The sequence below is a fragment of the Myxine glutinosa genome, chromosome 6 (genome assembly GCF_964187855.1).
Source record: "Myxine glutinosa chromosome 6, kmMyxGlut1.1, whole genome shotgun sequence".
Classification (NCBI taxonomy): domain Eukaryota; kingdom Metazoa; phylum Chordata; class Myxini; order Myxiniformes; family Myxinidae; genus Myxine; species Myxine glutinosa.
Genome location: NC_136266.1, coordinates 108,830,023 through 108,850,509, shown reverse-complemented (window position 1 = coordinate 108,850,509; position 20,487 = coordinate 108,830,023). Strand labels below are relative to the sequence as shown.

Here is a 20,487-nt window from a genome sequence, read left to right as displayed (position 1 = left end):
GCCGAACACACGCTGCCTCGGACGGCACATTTGAGAGCGTATTCATTTATTTCACGGTTGCAAACTATGTTGGCGCTATGTTGGCGTTAAACTATGTTTTAAAACTAATAAAAACGAATTTGCGATTCATTCGCTTTCCTGCGCGTTTGTGCACGCGATGGCGATTTCTTTACCAAACTCCGGAAGCCGTTCGCTTTGGACCAAACCATTTCATGTAAATAGAGGGGGGGGATATAATTTTAGATATAGATATAGTACGGGCAATGCCCTAGTCTATCTATAATTCCATTAATCTCTGTGTGTATGTGTGTATGTGTGTATGTGTGTTTGTATGTGTGTATGTGTGTATGTGTGTATGTTTGTCTGTGACCGCTGTTTCTCGACAACTACCGGTCCGATATACTTGAAACTTGCCAGGTATATTGCTGGGGACCCGAGGATGTGCCTTTTCAAGGTTTGAAATTAATCGGACAAGTAGTTACCGAGCTATGGCGATTTCTTTACCAAACACCGCAAGCCGTTCGCTTTGGACCAAACCATTTCATGTAAATAGAGGGGGGGGGGTTCTGTGGTTGTTGCGAATGGACCAAACCATTCATGTAAATAGAGGGGGGGGTTCTGTGGGCGTTACTGCCACGTGGTTTCAAAGATTTTTTTGTTGTTGTTGTTTGCACGCATGTTTTTTTGCACCCACGTACGGGCACGCCCTAGGATGTTTACACACACACACCCCTACACAAATTTTTTTTTTTTTTTTTTTTTGGCAAGGAACGGGCACCCACGTACGGGCACGTCCTAGCTTATATATAGTACGGGCATGCCCTAGTCTATCTATAATTCCAGTAATCTCTGTGTGTATGCGACCGCTGTTTCTCGACAACTACCGGTCCGATATACTTGAAACTTGCCAGGTATATTGCTGGGGACCCGAGGATGTGCCTTTTCAAGGTTTCATATTAATCGGACAAGTAGTTACCGAGCTATGTCCAAAAAACGATTCGACCAATCAGAGAGCAGCGAGCTACCGAGCTATGGCGATTTAGCCATTCGCCGTTCGCTTTGGCTTTGCGAATGGACCAAACCATTTCATGTAAATAGAGGGGGGGGGGGGGGTTCTACCGTACTGGCAAGCCGTTCGCTTTGGCTTTGCGAATGGACCAAACCATTTCATGTAAATAGAGGGGGGGGGGGGGGGGGGGATATAATTTTAGATATATATATAGTACGGGCATGCCCTAGTCTACACAATATGAATGGATTAAATGTTTAACATGTATAGTGGTTTCACTTACTCATTCTCTACTGATTCAAACGTGATTGGATCACTTTTTATGGAGACCAGTGTAATTTTTGTTTCCGAGGCAATGGTTCTTTACTCTTGGAACAAGTATTTATATTGTCTTGTTTAGTTACCTCCGCCACAAAAGGTGGATGGAGGTTATGTTTTCACCCCTGTCTGTCCGTTTGTTTGTTTGTGAACAAAATATCTCAAAAAGTTGTGGACGGATTTGGACGAAATTTGGCAGAGATGTAGCGTATGTGACAAGGACGAAATATTAGATTTTGGTGAAGATCCGGATTCGGATCCGGCTACTAGAATTTTAAAAATGATTCTTCACCATTGGGAGATAGGGACAAAAACGATACATAGCAGGATATCTCAAAAAGTTGTGTACGGATTTGGACGAAACTTGGTGGACCGGTTGGGTGTCTGACAAGGACAAAAAGATTCGATTTTGGTGAAGATCTGGATATGGATTAGGATATGAGAATTATTTAATTTTTAAGTGATTCTTCACCATTGGGAGATGGGGCCAAAAATGATATATAGTGGGATATCTCAAAAAGTTATGGACGGATTTGGACGTAACTTGTTGGACAGGTTTTGTGTGTGACAAGGAAGAATCTATTCACTTTTGGTGAAGATCTGGATCTGGATCCAGATCCAGCTAGTAGAATTTTAAAAATGATTCTTCACCATTGAGTGATATGGCCAACCAGGCGGAGGTATGCTCGCTACTGAGTGAAGTTCTAGTTTATTTCTGGTTTTGTATTTCCCGATTAAATATTTTTAATAATTCAACATCCATTGATTTTTGGTAATCTATAATAATAAAAGGCAGTGTCCGTCCGTCCGTCCATTTGTCTGTCTCCTCCATAACTCCAAAACCATGAAACCTAGCGGCCCCAAACTTTGCATGCATACACCTGGACCTCCAACAGATTGCAAGGATGGAAACTGGGTGTTTGGGTGTGTTATAACACCCTTTTTGGAGATGATTAACGAGGTGCTCATAAGAAAAACACCCGATGTGGTGGCTTACCAATATTACGGCCCGCCATCTTGCTCAGCCCACTGCACCTCGCTGGGTTCTTAAGCCGCCATTTTGTTTTGGCCTATTCAAACGTGCCTTGCCTTGGAAACGCGAATGATTATCATTGCATATTTGAAGCATATTGAAGCGCGGTGCTACGTGCGCTACTTGTTTAGCAAGGAGGAAGCGGACAACGCGGTAAGTTAAGAGTCTTTATGGCAAGAGCTCCACTGTAGCACTGGAGCGCTCCGGGCTACGCGCCCGGTGTATATCCCGAGGCCACGCCTACCCTCGGGCGTGGCCGCCGACCACTTGGTGCGCGGAATGATGCCATCACGCCAGTGAGCTTTCGTGTCTGCCACAGGCGCCCCCCCAGAATTCCCGCGCACCTGGAGGGCCAGTTTGCGGGGCAAATGGATGACCCGGCCGAAGCGCCCTCTGGCGACTGGCGGCGTCCGGGGTGCAGGGATGCCAGCCGGGATGCCTCCGGCTGCACCCGGGATGGGTGCCGGACCGGGGGGCGGCGTGCCGGCGGGGCTGGGCGGTGCCAGGGATCCGCCCGCAGGGGGGCTGCCTCGACGCGGGGGCCGAGCCACCGGTCCGGCACCCATCCCGGGTGCAGAGGTGGGCCGGCTTGAAGCGATCCACTGAGACGCGGTCGGGAGTACCGCCGATGTCCAAGGTGAAATGTTTCACCCCGGTCTCCAGCACGCGGAAAGGCCCGTCGTACGGGGGCCGCAGTGGTGTCCGGTGGGCGACGTGCCGGACGAAGACGTACTCCGCGGTGCGAAGCTCCGGGGCGACGTGCATAGGTGGGTGCCCGTGGTGCGCCGTCGGCACCGGGGCGAACCTCCGGGCGGTCTCCTGCCGCGCGGAGCGCTCCTGCGCCGCGGACCATGGTGCTGTGGGGTCGGGGAGGAACTCGCCCGGCACCCGCAGCGGTTGTCCGAAGACCAACTCCGCCGCGGATGCGCGCAGGTCGTCCTTGGGTGCCGTCCGGATGCCCAGCAGGACCCAGGGGAGCCTGTCGACCCAGCCGCCGTCGCTGAGGGTGGTTCGGAGCGCGGCCTTCAACGAGCGGTGGAACCGCTCGCACAGGCCGTTGGCCTGGGGGTGGTAGGCCGTGGTTCGGTGCAGCTGGACCCCGAGCCCCCGTGCGACCGCCCCCCAGAGCTCCAAGGTGAACTGGGGGCCGCGGTCGGACGAGATGTCCGAGGGGGTGCCGAACTGGGCAACCCAGGTGGCGATGAACGCCTGCGCGACGTCCGCCGCCGTCGTCGCCGCCAAAGGCATGGCCTCCGGCCACCGGGTGGTGCGGTCCACCATTGTGAGGACATGGGTGAAACCCCGCGAGGGGGGCAGAGGTCCCACCAGGTCCACGTGAACGTGGTAGAGCCTACGCTCCGGCACCATAAATGGGGCCAATGGGGCCTGGGTGTGTCGGTGCACTTTCGCGTGCTGGCACGCGAGGCACGTTCTGGTCCAGCCGCGGACGGCCTTCCGGAGGCCATGCCAGACAAACTTGTTGGCGAACAACCTCTGGGAGGCCCTCGTGCCCGGGTGGGACAGGCCGTGGATGGCGTCAAAAACCTGGCGCTGCCAGCCCGCGGGCACGATGGGGCGAGGCCGCCCGAGGGAGACGTCGCACCAGAGGGCCGTGCCCGCGCCGTCGAACGGCACCTCAGTGACGCGGAGGCCCGTGACGGCGGTCCGCAAGGCCTGGACGTCAGGGTCGGCGGTCTGGTCAGCCGCCATCCGGGCATAGTCGATGCCGAGGTGGACTGCGTGGGCGACGGACCGGGAAAGGCAATCCGCCACCGGGTTGTCCTTCCCCGCGACGTGCCGGATGTCCGTCGTATATTCGGACACGGCCGAGAGGTGACGCTGCTACCGGGCCGACCACGGCTCGGTGACCTTGCCCATCGCGAAGACCAGTGGCTTGTGGTCGACGAAGGCCGTGAACGCACGGCCCTTGAGCAGATGGTGGAAGTGCCTGACCGCCAGGTGGAGCCCGAGCAACTCGCGGTCGAAGGTACTATAACGGCGTTCGGGCGGGCGAAGCTGCCGGCTGAAGAACGCCAGCGGTTGCCAAGCACCACGCACCCATTGCTCGTGCACCGCGCCCACCGCGTAGTCCGAGGCGTCGGTGGTGAGGGCGATCGGTGCATCGGGCGCCGGGTGCGCGAACATGGTGGCGTTGGCCAAGGCGAGCTTCGCGCCGACGAACGCCGCGTCCATCTGCTCGGTCCAGGTAACGTCACCTTTGCCTGGCTTCCCTCGGAGGGCCTCGTGCAGGGGGCGCAGGAGCTGGGCGATGCGGGGCAGGAACCGATGGTAAAAGTTTACCATGCCCAGGAACTCCTGGAGCCCCTTGATCGTGCGGGGGCGCGCAAACCCCTTCACCGCCTCCACCTTGGCCGGTAGGGGGACGGCCCCGTGCCTGGTGACGCGGTGCCCCAAAAAAGGCTTGATTTCCACGTATTTCTCCGATACAATCGTTTTTCTGTGTACATGTACAGTCAAAGCAATCATGCTCACGTAAATGAAGCATTGCAATGATCAAGAAATCAACAGTAATTACAAGGAAAGACATTGTGTATGTACTTGCGAAATCCTTGCGAGCACGATACTTGCGAAATCCAAATAAACAATATGCTCTAGGAATTGGTGAACCAATTCAGTGACGCAATGTGCAATTTATGTTCAAACTAGCAGGGTGCCCTCCCGTAGGTGGAGATTGGGCATTACCTGCTGAAAATGTATCGTCTGTTATTTTGCGAGAAGACTCTATAGATGTTTGTGTGGATCTAAGGGGTCCAAAAGGTCTTAAGAGTCTAAAGGGGTCTAAAAGGTCTCGAGGGATCTAAAGTATCTAAATGGGTCTAAGCAATCGCTGCTAAACTCGCCCGTGCTGGTAGCTCGGTGGAGATGGTCTTGCAGTTTCGAGCGACAGCTGTTTCTTCCACCTGATTGTGGGGAAGGCTTCATCTCTCAATCATGGCAGATAACCACAAGATCTAGCCATCTTTATTGTTTCATAACAGTGCTGTGTAAAATGTTCCGAGCACAAAAGCGGACATTTTGTAGGCCTGATTCACACTCGGGTATTTCGGACAAGCCTCGTCGAATTTCTGACGATCTCAGGGTCTTTATACGATTGGTGTAACATGAAACCATCTCAGTTTGTATTACGCCAACCACCAAGGATGCATCGACAAGGCATATTTGTCGGAAATTGAATAATATTCACCATTTGAGTTAAATCGTACCGTGGCGTAACCAGTAGACAGTACAAATATGGTGGTGGACTTCTGAGAGTGACATCATGGCTTAATATGAAGAAGAAGAAGAATTCGCCTTTTAATCGCAAAATTACCTCCTTTATAAATCACAAATTGGAAAAACACATCTATTTTGTAGGGTATTAAGGGATAGATTAGCGTCGAGGTGGTTTGAGCGTTTCGGTTCCTCTTTAAATGTTAGGTCCCAAAACTCTCATTTACATGTTTGGCATTTACATTTACATTTACATTGGCATTTACATTTACAAAACTCACCTCCTACTTACATGTTTCTGTGCTTTGGGAAAACAATCAGAAAGTAATACTCTTCCAGCCGTTTATATGAAGACTGCGCTCTGGCCATTTGTGACGATTATCTGGGTGATTATTTTTCCCACTGGGTGTATTTTGACAGGAACGCTGGGTGCAGCTTTTCCAGCTCATGGAGAGGCAGCACAATGAGAAAATGATTGAGCAACATGAACAGCACAATCAACAGATCCAGGTCTGTGCCTGCTGAAGTAGGAAGTGGAGACATTGCCTTTTGATGAATTTGGGATGTTTGGAATCTTTAAAAAAAATACTACAGTACTCTAGTTTTGTGAGGGAGCATTTCAGGGTCTAACTAATGCAGTTTACTCGTTTTATAGTATAAGTGCCTCAATAGCTTTAGCATGTGCTTCTAATCAAGTTGTGTTTAAGAATATCTAAATAATTTATTCCTTGCTTTTTAAAGCAGGGTGGAAAGTTTTTTTGCAATTTTAATTATTTTTGAGAATCATTCAGGGCTGGCAGGATGGCCTAAGGGTATGCACACTCACCTCCAAGCTGTCTAGACTGGGTTTGAATCTCGGCCCGGCGATAAACAGTTGTCCCAGTTTTGCACAGGCTGGGTGATCCATCAATGTTTGTGTGTGCCATCCCTCGGGTGGACGTTATACTGGGCGTCCCGTCTGCTGGCATTAGTTGGTGGACGTTAAAGATCCCACGGTGTTCTTTGCGAAAGTAGGCGAGCTATCGCCGGCACCATGGCCAAATTCCAGATTCCTGCCCTAACCTTAGTCGAACATCAGGCCTGGCCAGCCGGTTCGTGAAAGACTTGGGCCAAGCTTCCCCCAGCCAAACCCTCAAGAACGTGGGAATAATTGTGGCCGTTAAAGAAGAAAAAGGAGGAAGATCGTTCAGCAGCTGCATGAGTATTACACATTCTTCCAGAGCGAACAGTACTTCGAGCACTTGTAGCATAACCAAACATTTTGGTGAATAATATACAGAAACACACCTTCAGCTTGTGATCGTGGAAGCTAACAACTTGCCTACTGCCTGGTCGCATAGGGGGGGGGGGGGGGGGGGAAGTACAGTTGAATAGAGCAGAGTAAGCATGTTAGTTAAATAAAAGAGGAGGACAAAACATAGGTACGATGGCAGGAATGTCTTTAAAATATAAACGTCACATGAGGTTACCTTCAAATAATATATGAAGTATTTGATTCCAAACGAGACTTCTCCATTGTATTTTGGGACATTGTGAATATCTTATTGCGTTATAAACCAAAGCCAGTTTGTGTTTAGCCTGTTTTGTGTCAGATTCTAACCCAGCCTAGACAGCTTAGAGGTGAGTGTGCGTACCTCTAGTGAACCCCTCGCATTCTACAAGGAGCTAAATAACTCGAGTAAATCAAGAATGAGTAATTAGTATGAGCTCTTCATTTTGCAGTTTACAGCATCCTGGCCATTTTAATGTAAATCCAGTCAAACCGGTGTGGAAAGACTGCTCAAGGGAAACGGAGAAAGTAGCCTTTATTGGCAGGTGGTCCTTCCCTACAGGTTTGCGACCGCCATCTTGGCCGCCATTTTTCTGCAGTACAGCGGTAATATTCAAGCACAAGTATCCAAATGTATACAGTAAGCAAACCTGCCTTGGTGACCTTTATTTACTCTTTTAATTATTTTCTAAAGTGATATACGGCTCGTAATGGAGCTGCCACTCTCATATCTTACACACATGGCGATGTCCCCATACATACGAGACACAACACAGGACTATTAAAGGAGAAAACGCAGCCATTGAGTTTCGCGGATGTCGCGTCACTTCCTGAGATACTCGGGCGCCGTCAGAACAATGGCGCCGCTTTTCTCACCGGGTTGATTATACTGGGTGGTTTGCCATTGCCTTCTCAGCATTGCTCGCCAGTGCTCTATCCTTTTAAATGTTGAGCATCAAGCAAGGGAACAAGAGGTACCATTTTATAGTCCTTGGTATGACTCGGTCGGGGTTCGAACCGCCGACTTCCCACACGCGGAGCGGACGCTCTAACCATTTCGCTACCGAGTTTGGCATCGATCGCAGAGATCTGTAAGAGATCTGTCGGTGTGTTTTGTGTGAAAACTTTTATGCATGGAAAGATGACTGAATTTACCGATTTAAAATGGAATCACTGATCATTGTGTACAAATTTGAGCTTACGAAGGGAAGCAACCGGGTGTCCGCTGGTTGCATTTGACAGATGATTTGTCTGTACAAGATATTGCACACAGTTTTACTTTGTGGGGCGAAGTTAAGTTTCCGCTATGAACAGGTGGTCGCTCTGTAAAGGTGGTTGCTAAGGCAGGTTTGACTGTGCGGCAAAAGTTGAAAAATAAAACTATTGTTTACATTGTACTGGGTTGCTAGGCAATGCCAACATATGTAATTTATGATTCTAAGTCGAAGATAATCGTTAAGTGGTGGATCTGAAACTTATAAACCAAAGTGGAAAACAAACAGAAATTGGCATGTTATTGTAGCTGCTCCCATGTTGCACATCGTTAACAACAGCCAATTTGAGAAATCAACATGTTAGGTTAGCATCTTCCATTTTTGATATGTTGATTGAATTTAGATATGTTTACATCCTCTTTACTATCTCCTTCATCCTCTTCCTCCACCTCTACCTCATGGCTGAAACAAATTATTAATTTTTGCCCAAACTGTCACCAACCTGCATTTGGCAAGCGTGGCAGCCTTTGTCCTGCAAGCAAGCTGATGATTATGACTCGTGGAAGAGAATGCACGCACATGACTTGAGGGACAAGGACCATCATTGGTATACTTTAAAATTAACCAGGCATTAAGGGCGCTGGAGTGGAAGTGGAAAGGGGTGCCACTTAAAGTATTTGTGTGGTGGCAAAATCTCCCCCACCCCCAAAGAGAGAGAGAGAGAGAGAGAGATTAAAAAAATATACCAAATTCTCAAAGAACTAGCTAGAGCAGAGAAAGGCACTCTTTATACAAGGTAAAGTACAGTGTGATTTTTACAGCGTAGCCCATCGGGCAGAGCCGTCTAGAACAGTGTTTGTCCGTCTGTATGTATGTATGCATGGATGTATGAATGTACGTATGTATGTCCCCTCAAACGTATACCAATCAGAGCTGAGAATCTGGTCATATGACAGGGTGATGTGATTACGTCTGATGTCATGGCGGTGCTGCGGCTGACTCTCCACGCACCGCCATTTTGATTTATATGCCGTTCATTCCGAACATATTTGTCGAACCTGTCATATATCCAATTATTTTGTTTTGATGTCCAATTTTTGATGTCTGCCGTTCCAATTACAGACTTGGCATTTAATATGGAATATTTTTTTTGTGGGGGTGAACTTACTTTTCAAGATGTCTTAGAACCAAAAGTTCATTGGAATTATGTTGAAATTATTCTAGATTTTGTTAATGTGACCTTCAAAAGAAACAAAAACCACATTTGACATTTCGAAGCAAATAAATTGATCCTTGAAAGTGATGTAAACTGATATCGAACTCAATTCATGGACGGTACTGTGTTAAACTTCTGTGCGTTTTCCAGAAGTATCTCTTTATTTTGCACATTAGCCCAATTTTTTTTTAACAAAAACAAAAGTTAAATTACGACTGGGATTACGGACAGTAAAATTACAGTTCAGTACTTCGTGTAACCCCCACGAGCATTCAGGAGAGCACGTACACATTGAGGCATGCTGTTCACGAGATTTGCCAAGGTTTGGACAGGAATCGCTTGCCATGCAGTTGCAATAGTCTGCTGCAATTCACGCACAGAGGCAGGCTGCTGGTCCAAGTTGTCGATTTGATGCGTTAATTCTGCCCACAAGTTCTCTATCGGATTCATATCCGGGGACATGGCAGGCCACTCCATATGCTCTACACCACGGTCAGCAAGAAAGTGTTGGATCATGCGAGCATGATGAGGCCGTGCATTGTCATCTTGGAAGACAAAGTTTCCTCGAAAGGCTGCACGAGCAAATGGAAGCAATGTTTCTTCCAGAATGGCCCTGTGCTTGAACTGGTTCAGGTTTCCATTCAGAACAACCAGGTCAGTTTTGCCCCCTGCATGAAAAGCAGCCCAAACGGTCACCCCACCACCTCCAGCTTGGACTCTTGGCACTATACAATCTTCGTTGTAGGCTTCATGCACTTGTCTGCACACTCGGACGCGACCATCTTGACGATAGACCAGAAATCTAGACTCGTCACTGAAGATCACTTGATTCCAGTGTCCTGGCTGCCATTGACGGTGCTCTCTGGCCCACTGCAATCAGCGCTGGCGGTGTTGTCTGGTCAGACGTGGCTTTCTCACGGGACGCCTGGCACGATAGCCTGCTTGAACCAGTCGTTGGCCGACTAGCCTTCTGGATACAGGCACATTTGTCAGTTGCTGCCACTCAGCCCTAAGCCGATTAGTTGACTTGGTACGGCCATTGCGGACTAACCGGTACAGCTGGCAATCATCTCTCCTTGTGGTTCTGCGGGGACGTCCTGGCCTCGGTTTTGGAGTAGGGACACCCCTCTGAGCATTTCGTTTCAGGACCTTTGACACCTGACCTTGAGTGATGCCATACTGCCGAGCAATAGCACGCTGTTTCATGCCGGAATTTCGTAAAGCCACCACTAAATGACAAACAGCATTGTCGAGTTGACGGACCATCTCCAGGAGAAGCGGCAATAACTTTTGTAGACGTGCAGCAGTTGTTTTCCACGAATACAGAACGCAACAACCCTTTTATAACCGATTGTGAAGCCAATCGTCAAATGTACCTGTCCGTACATTTTGTCACGGCACCTGTGATATAATCCTGTTATTGACTTCTTGCTGCGACAGACAATCAGTGACATGGTTCTTTTAACAAAGAAATCACCGAAGCGTAAAAGAAACTCACCAGATTGATATACCGAGTTCAAAAATTAAACCCAAGTCAAGAAAAAAAAAAATCCATATTAAATGCCGAGTCTGTATTTTGTCTTGTTTGACAAACAGGACAGGTTGTCATGGTTGCGACACACCTACACACACACACCAACACACATTATCATGGAATCGGACCATGATCCTTGGCACAGGATCTTTTAGGGTGAACCGCGAGATTGTCAAGGCCTGGTATTCTGATAAAAACTCCATCAACCGACACATCGACTTACACCCCACAAACATATCACTACGCAATCAATTACAACGTCAAAAACGGCAGAGCCATGTGAATGCAGGGAAGACCTGTGATTGGCAAGGACTTGGACCAATCCATCACATGAACCGTTCCCAATGGAACTTAACAGTTAACACCACACTCAACGCCTCTGAGGAAGAGAACTAGTTTGTTCTGAAATGTCAGGCTATTAATAAAGAATTTTTAATTATTTTACTGCTCAGTGTGCTATCATTTACAATATGAATCCTGAGCAACAAATCTTTCGACATATGTACATATATATATATATATATATATATATATACATATATATATATATATATATATATATATATATATATATATATATATATATATATATATATATATATATATATATATATATATGTATATACATACACATAGTTATTACATGCGTGGTTGTTTGTTAAAATTTTGATGCTCTTTAGAGTAATAACGATTTACTCAAATTCTGTGCATCATTGTTTTTTTCATATCCTGAGGCTTTAACTTAAAATTTCTCTGTCTTATTCTATACAACTGTAAATGAGATTGAGTGATATTGACCAAAAAATAACTGTACCAGACATGTTGGTTTAATACAACCTGCCCAAACCACTCACAATATTCTTAAACAGCACAAATAGCTGAGATGGATATTTGGGCTGAGTTCCAGGGAACATTGCAACTGCGCTAAGCTTGATTTCGCATAATGTGTTTGACCACTCCCGCTGCCTCCCGCAGCTCCTGCAGTCTCAAATGATGAGCCTGAAGCTTCCTACACAGGATGATCGAGGTGTACGGAATACCGACCGCCTCGTGGACAAACCCCATGTTTCCAGCGGATGTTTATCACTGTCTGAAGCAGGACCACCTGTCAGCAGCTCGGGGGTTCATCAGTGCTCCGTGCGAGAGACTGTGCTCTGTTGCTTCAGGACGCAGGATGAGGCAATCCTGCGCACTTCACAGCCACACCCTGGTCATTTATCAAGGAACTGTGCCAACCAGGTCACCGTTTCATCCATGGCAGAGCCGCATTCGATATTTCAGCAAATAATTACAGTGGATGCTTTACCCTGTATAGATTCATCATTGAATGACGAGACTGAATGTGATAATTCTCAACAATCCAGAAATCTTCAGCTTTGTGTGCAAGAACAAACGGACAAGCAGGAAGGACCATTAAAACCCCAGGAAGAGCCATCATCAATTGGTAATGATATTTCTTCTGTTGCTGAAGAAGATATAGGGATGAAGCGCACCCTTTCCTTGGACGATTGTACAGTTCACTGTTCTGCAGCCTCGACACTGAAACCATTGGAGATGCATGCAGCAACAGAAAGCTTGAATGGAACATCTGAACCTGCAGCAATCACTTTGGCATCTGCGGTTAGAGAAGATGTGACATCACTAGGCTCAAGTCAAGAGTTGTTGACTGTGACAAGCGACGAACGGGAAGAGAAATCAGTTGCTCATGGATCAGCAAATGATAACACCATCATGCAGGGGTTGCAGAAGCAACTAATACGTGCATCGTCTGATACGGCTACAGAAGGTAAAGCCGATTTGGCTTTGAATGGCTCTGAGAAGGAAGCAGCAAGCTCGGCAGCTGTGTTAATGGTGCACACTTCTGCACCCCAAACAGAAGTTGAACAAGATGATAATGGACCTACGGAAAATGCTGCTAACTTGGACAGCCTGCTTGATGTGGTGGGAAGTTATAATGGTCTTGATCCAGCAGGAGGACGTGGGAACACATCGGGAGAGACTTGCTCACTTGAGCAGGGAAATCTCCTGAGGATGAGGTCCCATGTGTATAATGGCTGCAACGGCGATGTGGTGAAATTTCCCCAAGAAATCTTAAACCAGTGCAGGTATATAGCATTATGTTTTTGGGTTGTCTGTGTCCGGCTGTCCAGCTGTCCGTGCATGCATGCATGCATCCATCCGTCATAGGTTTTCGTTATCGCAGTAACTTGTGAACGGCTGAAAGGATCTAAGTCAAACTTGGTAACGGTATGTATAATGATGTAAAGATTAACTGATTCGATTTAGGGGTCAAAAGTCAAAGGTCAGAGGTCATGTGAGGTAAAAATCCTGTTACCGCGATAAATTGTGAACCAGTGATGGGATTTTGACCAAACTTGGTGCAAGTATGTATTATGATGCAAAAATGAACTGATTAGAATTTGGGGTCAATAAGTCAAAGTTCAGAGTCTGTAATAGGTTTTCGTTTCCGCCATAACTTACGAGCGGCAGAAGGGAACTAAGTCAAACTTGGTACAAGTATGTATAATGACACAAAGATGAACTGATTAGATTATGAGATCAAGAGGTCAAAGGTCAGATGTCCAGTTAGTTAAAAATTCTGTTACTGAGCTAACTTGTGAACCAGTGATTGGATTTTGACCAAACTTGGTATACGTATGTACAGTCGTGGCCAAAAATATTGGCACCCTTGCATTTTTTTCAAATGACTCACAATTTTCTCTCAAAATAAGTTGAAATTGACAATTTTGACAATACACAATATTTGGTGTCCACAATTCTTAATTTCACTGTTAATATTACAGAACCTTTGTTTTTGATTCAGAACTTAATATATCCTTTTCAATCAGAAAATAAAAATAAATGTCATTGACCAAATTATTGACACCCGAGACTTAATATTTGGTATCACAGCCTTTGAACAAAATAACTGCAGGCAAGCGCTTCCTATAGCCATGAATGAGCTTCCTACACCTCTCTACTGGAAGTTTGGTCCACTCTTCTTGTGCAAACTGCTCCAATTCTCCAAGATGTGAAGGGTGCCTTCTCCCAACTGCTGTTTTCAGATCTCCCCACAGGTGTTCAATGGGATTTAGATCTGGACTCATTGCTGGCCACTTCAGAACAGTCCAGCGTTTTGTCTTGAAGCATTCCTGGGTGCTTTTTGAAGTGTGTTTGGGGTCATTGTCCTGCTGCAAGACCCATGACCTTCGACGGAGACCCAGCTTTCTGACACTGTGTTGAACATTGCGCTCCAAAATGCCTTGGTAATCTCCTGATTTCATGATGCCATGCACACATTTGAGGCACCCAGTGCCAGATGCAGCACAGCAACCCCAAAACATCACTGAACCTCCTCCATGTTTGACTGTGGGGAAGGTGTTCTTTTTTTTGAAGGGTTCATTTTGTTTTCTGCAAACATAGAGATGAATGTGCTTTACCAAAAAGCTCTAATTTTGTCTCATCTGTCCATAGGCCATTCTCCCAGAAGGATTTTGGCTTTCTCAGGTGTGTTTTGGCAAACTCCAGTCAGGCTTTCTTATGTGTTTCTCTCAGCAGTGGAGTCCCTCTGGGTCTCCTACCATATAACCCCCTTTCATTGAGTTGGCGACTTATGGTGGGAGTTGAAACTGTCGTACCTTGTGTCTGAAGGTCAGCTTGAATATGTTTGGCAGTTAATCGAGGTGCTTTCTTCACCATTCGAACAATCCTTCACTGCAATCTTCGATCATGTTTTCTCTTGCGGTCACGTCCAGCGAGGTTGGCTTCAGTTCCATGGGCCTTAAACTTTCTGATAACATTGCATACGGTGGACACAGGAACATCAAGGTCTCTGGAGATGGACATGTATCCTTCAGACTGTCCATGCTTGGCTACAATCTTGTGTCTGACCTCCTTAGACAAGTCTCTGGTTTTCTTTCTTTTCTCCTTGCTCATTGCAGTACACACAATGACACAAAACAACAGAAAGACTCTTTTTCTCTATTCAAACTGGATGAATGAGTGGTTTTTATATTGCAGGCACCTGCAACTCACCATAGGTGAGTTCAATTCCAAACTAAAGTAGAATCACCTGCTTGAAATCTAATTATTTCTAACAACTTCTAAAAGGTGCCAATAATATTGTCCGGGCCATTTTAGGATTTCTGTGTGGAATAAGCTAAGATTTAGTAATTTTTTCAGCTTTTTTTTTGTTCCACTGCAAACCAAAGAAATACAAATGTGGACACCAAAATATTTTTTTGATTTCGACAATTTTCTGGAAGAAATGGTGCATTATTTGAAAAAAGTGCAAGGGTGCCAATATTTTTGCCCATGACTGTCATGATGCAATGATGAACTGATTCGATTTTGGCATCAAGAGGTCAAAGGTTAGAGTCTATAATAGGTTTTCGTTACCATGATAACTTAAGAACGACTGAAGGGAACCAAGTCACACTTGGTACAAGTATGTATAATGATGTAAAGATAAGCCAATTCGATTATGGGGTCAAGAGGTCAAAGGTCAGAAGTCCCATTAGGTAAAAATTCTGTTGCTGCGCTAACTTTTGAACCAGTAATGGGGTTTTGACCAAACTTGGTATATGTATATATATTATGATGAAAAGATGAACTGAATTGATTTCTGCATCAAAGGTCAGCGGTCATGTCAGGCAAAAATGTGATACTTGCAAACAGCTGAAGGGATTTGAATCAAACTTGGCACAAGTATGTATAATGATGGAATAATGTGGGCGGTTGCATATCGGTCGTGAGGTCGAAGAGTGCCGTTCTAGATATTCATGTTCTGCTAATTGAGACTGTCACAATTTGTTATTGAGCAAAGACAAGTCGGGTTTGTAAACATTCTGCTTTCATTAATTTCATTGTTTGCAATACTGTTCACGTTATTGATGGTTGTAATAATTCTGAGATTTTAGAACCCTTGAATTACAAAAATCAATATCCTTCCTACAGACCACTCACGTCTTGGGCAGAGAAACAGCAGCAACGCCAATCTAAGGATCTGGAAGCAGAGACAGAGAATGTTGCTTCGTTGGAAGGGAAAGTAATGCCAAGTGGGAAACATTTGCAAAGCGACCATGGCAACGACGTGGAACCAACCGAGGCCATGCCACCCAAGGAAGTAAGACAAAACCTAGCACCAAAGCAATGTCCAAGTAGAGATAAGTGTGTGGTGAAGCTCTGGTGATGTGCAGCAGTATTGTTCAAGTTCTTGAAGCGGATCGTGAGTTGCATGAGAGTGAGGAGACTGTTAGTGACAAGAGGTTTGGGACAGACTTCAGGAATCTCACCACTGTCTGTGATGCAGGCTTGGCAGTCGGATATTCCAGAGGGCCTATTTGTGTCCTCTTACACGGACAAGTACAACAGCCCCTCAAGGACGGTTAGCCTCGACTCCTTGTGTCGCCACGAGTCAGATGATCGCACAGAGCCTGCAGGTAACTAGTTAATGTCAGAGGTGAACAGCATAATGGAATATATTGACCTATAAAGTGTAAAAATAGTCGGACTTAAACCATGGCTTTTCTCATTACCTGGCACAACCATCCCATTGAACACTCTTTGGGAGCCCATGAGGTACAACCTTTTATTCGTTCGCAGTGTATGTAACCATGCTTGTCAAGTTTCTTCATTGCAATTGTAACCAATCTAATGGCCTTTATTTTTTTAAATCTTTCTAGGATCAATTGTTCCCGAGGGCAAATCGTCAAATCTTCCTAACACATCATGTTCACAGGTATATCACCTGATTAAATATGATTGCTCAGGTTTTATGTCTATTGGCTATGGAGTGTGGATGAGGATGTTGTGAGGTTGAAAGGGAGATTTAATTCTTTGGTGTAATAATTCCTTTCGAAAATACAAAACGAACAACTATTTTCAAACTTTGCATGTCTTGTAATTCTGATTTTACAAACTTGTATCTGGTCATACATGATGCATTTAAAAACAAATTCAACAGGATGTTTCTGCTTGATTGTTAAGCATGTTTGATTAGCTCTATCTTTTCCAGGCCCATCATTGTCCAAACTCTGGCGTTGTGGGCACGTTCACCATGAGCTCGTTACCATCCCAGATAAGCCGTTCTCCAACACCTAGTCTGCATGCTTCGGTATCCCTCTCTGTTCCCGAAATACCCGCACACCTTCTGTCATTCCAGCCAGCAATGCCTGCCTCATCTACCTCGCTTCCTCCGCAGCAAGACGGCTCACTCTTGCTGAACTGTTCTCTGCGTGATCTCTTCCATAGCTGCAGGACCCGATCGTTGGAGGAAAATTCGTGTGACTTGGAGGTGAATCTTTCAATGGCACATTAAGGCTAGCAGGATGGCCTAGATGTATACACACTCACCTCTAAGCTGTCTCACCTCGATTTGAATCTAGTCAGGGCCCTGAGGGATATTTTGGTTCAAACTCTTCCAAAAGCATCAAATTTGGTGCAGATGTTGCCCATGCCATACTCTTTCGATTTTTGACGGGCGCCAAGGGCGGTATGATCCGGGGACCATACCGGTCCATCCCGCCATGTCACCTGACCTATGACGTCATAATTAGGATATGCATCCAATCACATGGCGTACTATAAGTGGTCAAAGTTCAAAATGAATCAATCGAAAAATGAAGGCAGGGATCCATTTTTAAGGTTTTCATAAAATCCAATATGGCCGCCAGGTCACATGACCTATGACGTCATATTTATGACATGTATACAATCATGTATACATGAACCCGGATCATGATCGCACAAACATTAAACACAAGGATATGGCATACAGTTCATAAAACATCAAAATCCGTACCTTTGTAATTAGACTGATGAACTGCATATGCCTGAAAATTAGGAAATAGACATGTAAATATTTCCTCTAATTGTCAAAAATAAGGTCAGAGTTCGATTACCCAACCCAGAAACATAAAATGGTGAACCTCGCGTACATCTTGACAAAAAACTCAAAAACCGACATGTTTGACTCAAAAATGACCATTAAGATGACCTTGAGGGTTGACCTTGACCTCGAATCATCAAAATAACATCATAATTGGATTCCTCGACCTCGAAAACCCCTGAAAAGTGGTATCATACATGATTCCAACCCTTTTGGTTATTTAACTGCTTTTCCTCTAATCCGGGTGGCGGCCATTTAGTATTTCGCCAATATGGGCCCTCCCGGAGGGGGGGGGGGGGGGGTGGGGGGGGGGGGCGCCCGTCAAAAATCGAAAGAGTATGGCATGGGCAACATCTGGGCCAAATTTGGTGCTTTTGGAAGAATTTGAACCAAACGGCCCCAAAATATCCCTAAGGGCCCTGACTAATCCAGAGCCAGCTATAAACTGCAATCACTATGTTTCACAGGCAAGGTGATTCATTAATGCCTGTGCCGTCTCGTAGATAGATGTTAAACTGGTTGTCACGTCTGCCAGCATTAGTTGGTGGGCGTTAAAGATCCTACGATGTCCTTTGCGAAGAGTAAGGCAAGCTATCGCTTACACCCTGGACAAATTCCAAATTCCTGCCCGAACCTACTGAGGGCATAGCATCAGCAGCACACCTGTGCCCTCAGCCAATGATGCTAATGATGCTTTCAGTTGCATCATTGGCAGTGTAATTAATTGTCAGACCAAGCCAATGATGCTTGATGAAAGAAGAAGAATTTCACATTTGAGCCATTTTTCAATTTGTTCAGCTTTTGAAGAAGCTTAAAGTGAGACTAAAGTCAAACTTAAAATTTTATGACAAAAGCTCAAATGGTAAACAATAAAAGGGTGTGTGTGTGTGTGTGTGTGTGTGTGTGTGTGTGTGTGTGTGTGTGTGTGTGTGTGTGTGTGTTGTGGCGTGATTTGCTCCCGGCCTCCCTCATTTGCTCCCTGCCCCAAATCCTGACTGGCCCAATTTTTTTTTTAATTGAGTGAATAAAATGTTTTTATGCAGTTTCTCTTTTTACAAACGAAAATAGCTGTCTGGACTTGGTCCAAACTTGGTAATTTGTTTTATTCTTACTAAAATATAATGGTATGAGAGAGCTATCAAGGAAAACTGTGGAGTGAAGCATGTGAATGAGTGGTGTGATGTTCCGTGTGCGTTAACAGTATAAAGAAGGCTGTGAGTTGTTCTGTTGTTGTTACTAGCGTGGCTCACCACACGTCGTTTCAGAAGGATTGGCATCTTTGACCATTTTGGTGTCTTTTGGGTCTTCAGAGTCTTTTGGATTCTCTGGCCTTTAAGGGTATTTTGGGTCTTTGGGGGGTGTTTGGGGTCTTTTGGGTCTTTCGTGTATTCAGGGGCTTTTGGCTCTTAAGGGTCTTTTGTTCCCTCTGGGTCTTTAAGGGTCTTTGGGGTATTTTGGTTCTTCGTGGTATTTTAGGGTCTAAAGGGTCTTTAAGGGTATTTGGGGTTTTCAGGGTGTTTTGGGTCTTCAGGGTGTTTTGGGTCTTCAAGATGTTTTGGGTCTTCAGGATGTTTTGGGTCTTCAGGGTGTTTTGGGTCTTCAGGGTGTTTTGGGTCTTCAGGGTGTTTTGGGTCTTCAGGGTGTTTTGGGTCTTCAGGGTGTTTTGGGTCTTCAGGGTGTTTTGGGTCTTCAGGGTGTTTTGGGTCTTCAGGGTGTTTTGGGCCTTCAGGGTGTTTTGGGTCTTCAGGGTGTTTTGGGTCTTCAGGGTGTTTTGGGTCTTCAGGGTGTTTTGGGTCTTCAGGGTGTTTTGGGTCTTCAGGGTGTTTTGGGTCTTCAGGGTGTTTTGGGTCTTCAGGGTGTTTTGGGTCTTCAGGGTGTTTTGGGTCTTCAGGGTGTTTTGGGTCATTGCGGTCTTTTTGGGTATTTAGGGTGTTTTGGGTGTTCGGGGTGTTTTGGGTGTTCGGTGTGTTTTGGGTGTTCGGGGTGTTTTGGGTGTTCGGGGTGTTTTGGGTGTTTTGGGTGTTTTGGGTGTTTTGGGTGTTTTGGGTGTTTTGGGTGTTCGGGGTGTTTTGGGTGTTCGGGGTGTTTTGGGTGTTCGGGGTGTTTTGGGTGTTCGGGGTGTTTTGGGTCTTTGGGGTCTTTGGGGTGTTTTGGGTCTTTGGGGTGTTTTGGGTGTTTTGGGTCTTTGGGGTGTTTTGGGTCTTTGGGGTCTTTGGGGTGTTTTGGGTCTTTGGGGTGTTTTGGGTCTTCGGGGTGTTTTGGATCTTCGGGGTGTTTTGGATCTTCGGGGTGTTTTGGATCTTCGGGGTGTTTTGGATCTTCGGGGTGTTTTGGATCTTCGGGGTGTTTTGGATCTTCGGGTGTTTTGGATCTTCGGGGTGTTTTGGATCTTCGGGGTGTTTTGGATCTTCGGGGTGTTTTGGATCTTCGGGGTGTTTTGGATCTTCGGGGTGTTTTGGATCTTCGGGGTGTTTTGGATCTTCGGGGTGTTTTTGGATCTTCGGGGTGTTTTGGATCTTCGGGGTGTTTTGGGTCTTCGGGGTGTTTTGGGTCTTCGGGGTGTTTTGGGTGTTCGGTGTGTTTTGGGTGTTCGGGGTGTTTTGGGTGTTCGGGGTGTTTTGGGTGTTTTGGGTGTTTTGGGTGTTTTGGGTGTTCGGGGTGTTTTGGGTGTTCGGGGTGTTTTGGGTGTTCGGGGTGTTTTGGGTGTTCGGGGTGTTTTGGGTGTTCGGGGTGTTTTGGGTGTTCGGGGTGTTTTGGGTGTTTTGGGTGTTTT

General features: G+C 46.0%; 1 protein-coding gene across 2 annotated transcripts in view; it reads left to right on the top strand.

The window, feature by feature from the left end:
* MPHOSPH9 (M-phase phosphoprotein 9) overlaps positions 1 to 20,487 on the top strand; it is a 164,343-nt gene that overhangs the window by 13,322 nt on the left and 130,534 nt on the right. For both annotated transcript variants that reach the window (XM_078780351.1, XM_078780352.1), the window contains exons 4-9: positions 6,012 to 6,101; positions 11,801 to 12,930; positions 15,782 to 15,950; positions 16,137 to 16,266; positions 16,510 to 16,565; positions 16,842 to 17,120. In XM_078780351.1, the coding sequence (XP_078636477.1) occupies positions 6,012 to 6,101; positions 11,801 to 12,930; positions 15,782 to 15,950; positions 16,137 to 16,266; positions 16,510 to 16,565; positions 16,842 to 17,120 (1,854 nt within the window). The remainder of the gene's footprint in view (positions 1 to 6,011; positions 6,102 to 11,800; positions 12,931 to 15,781; positions 15,951 to 16,136; positions 16,267 to 16,509; positions 16,566 to 16,841; positions 17,121 to 20,487) is intronic.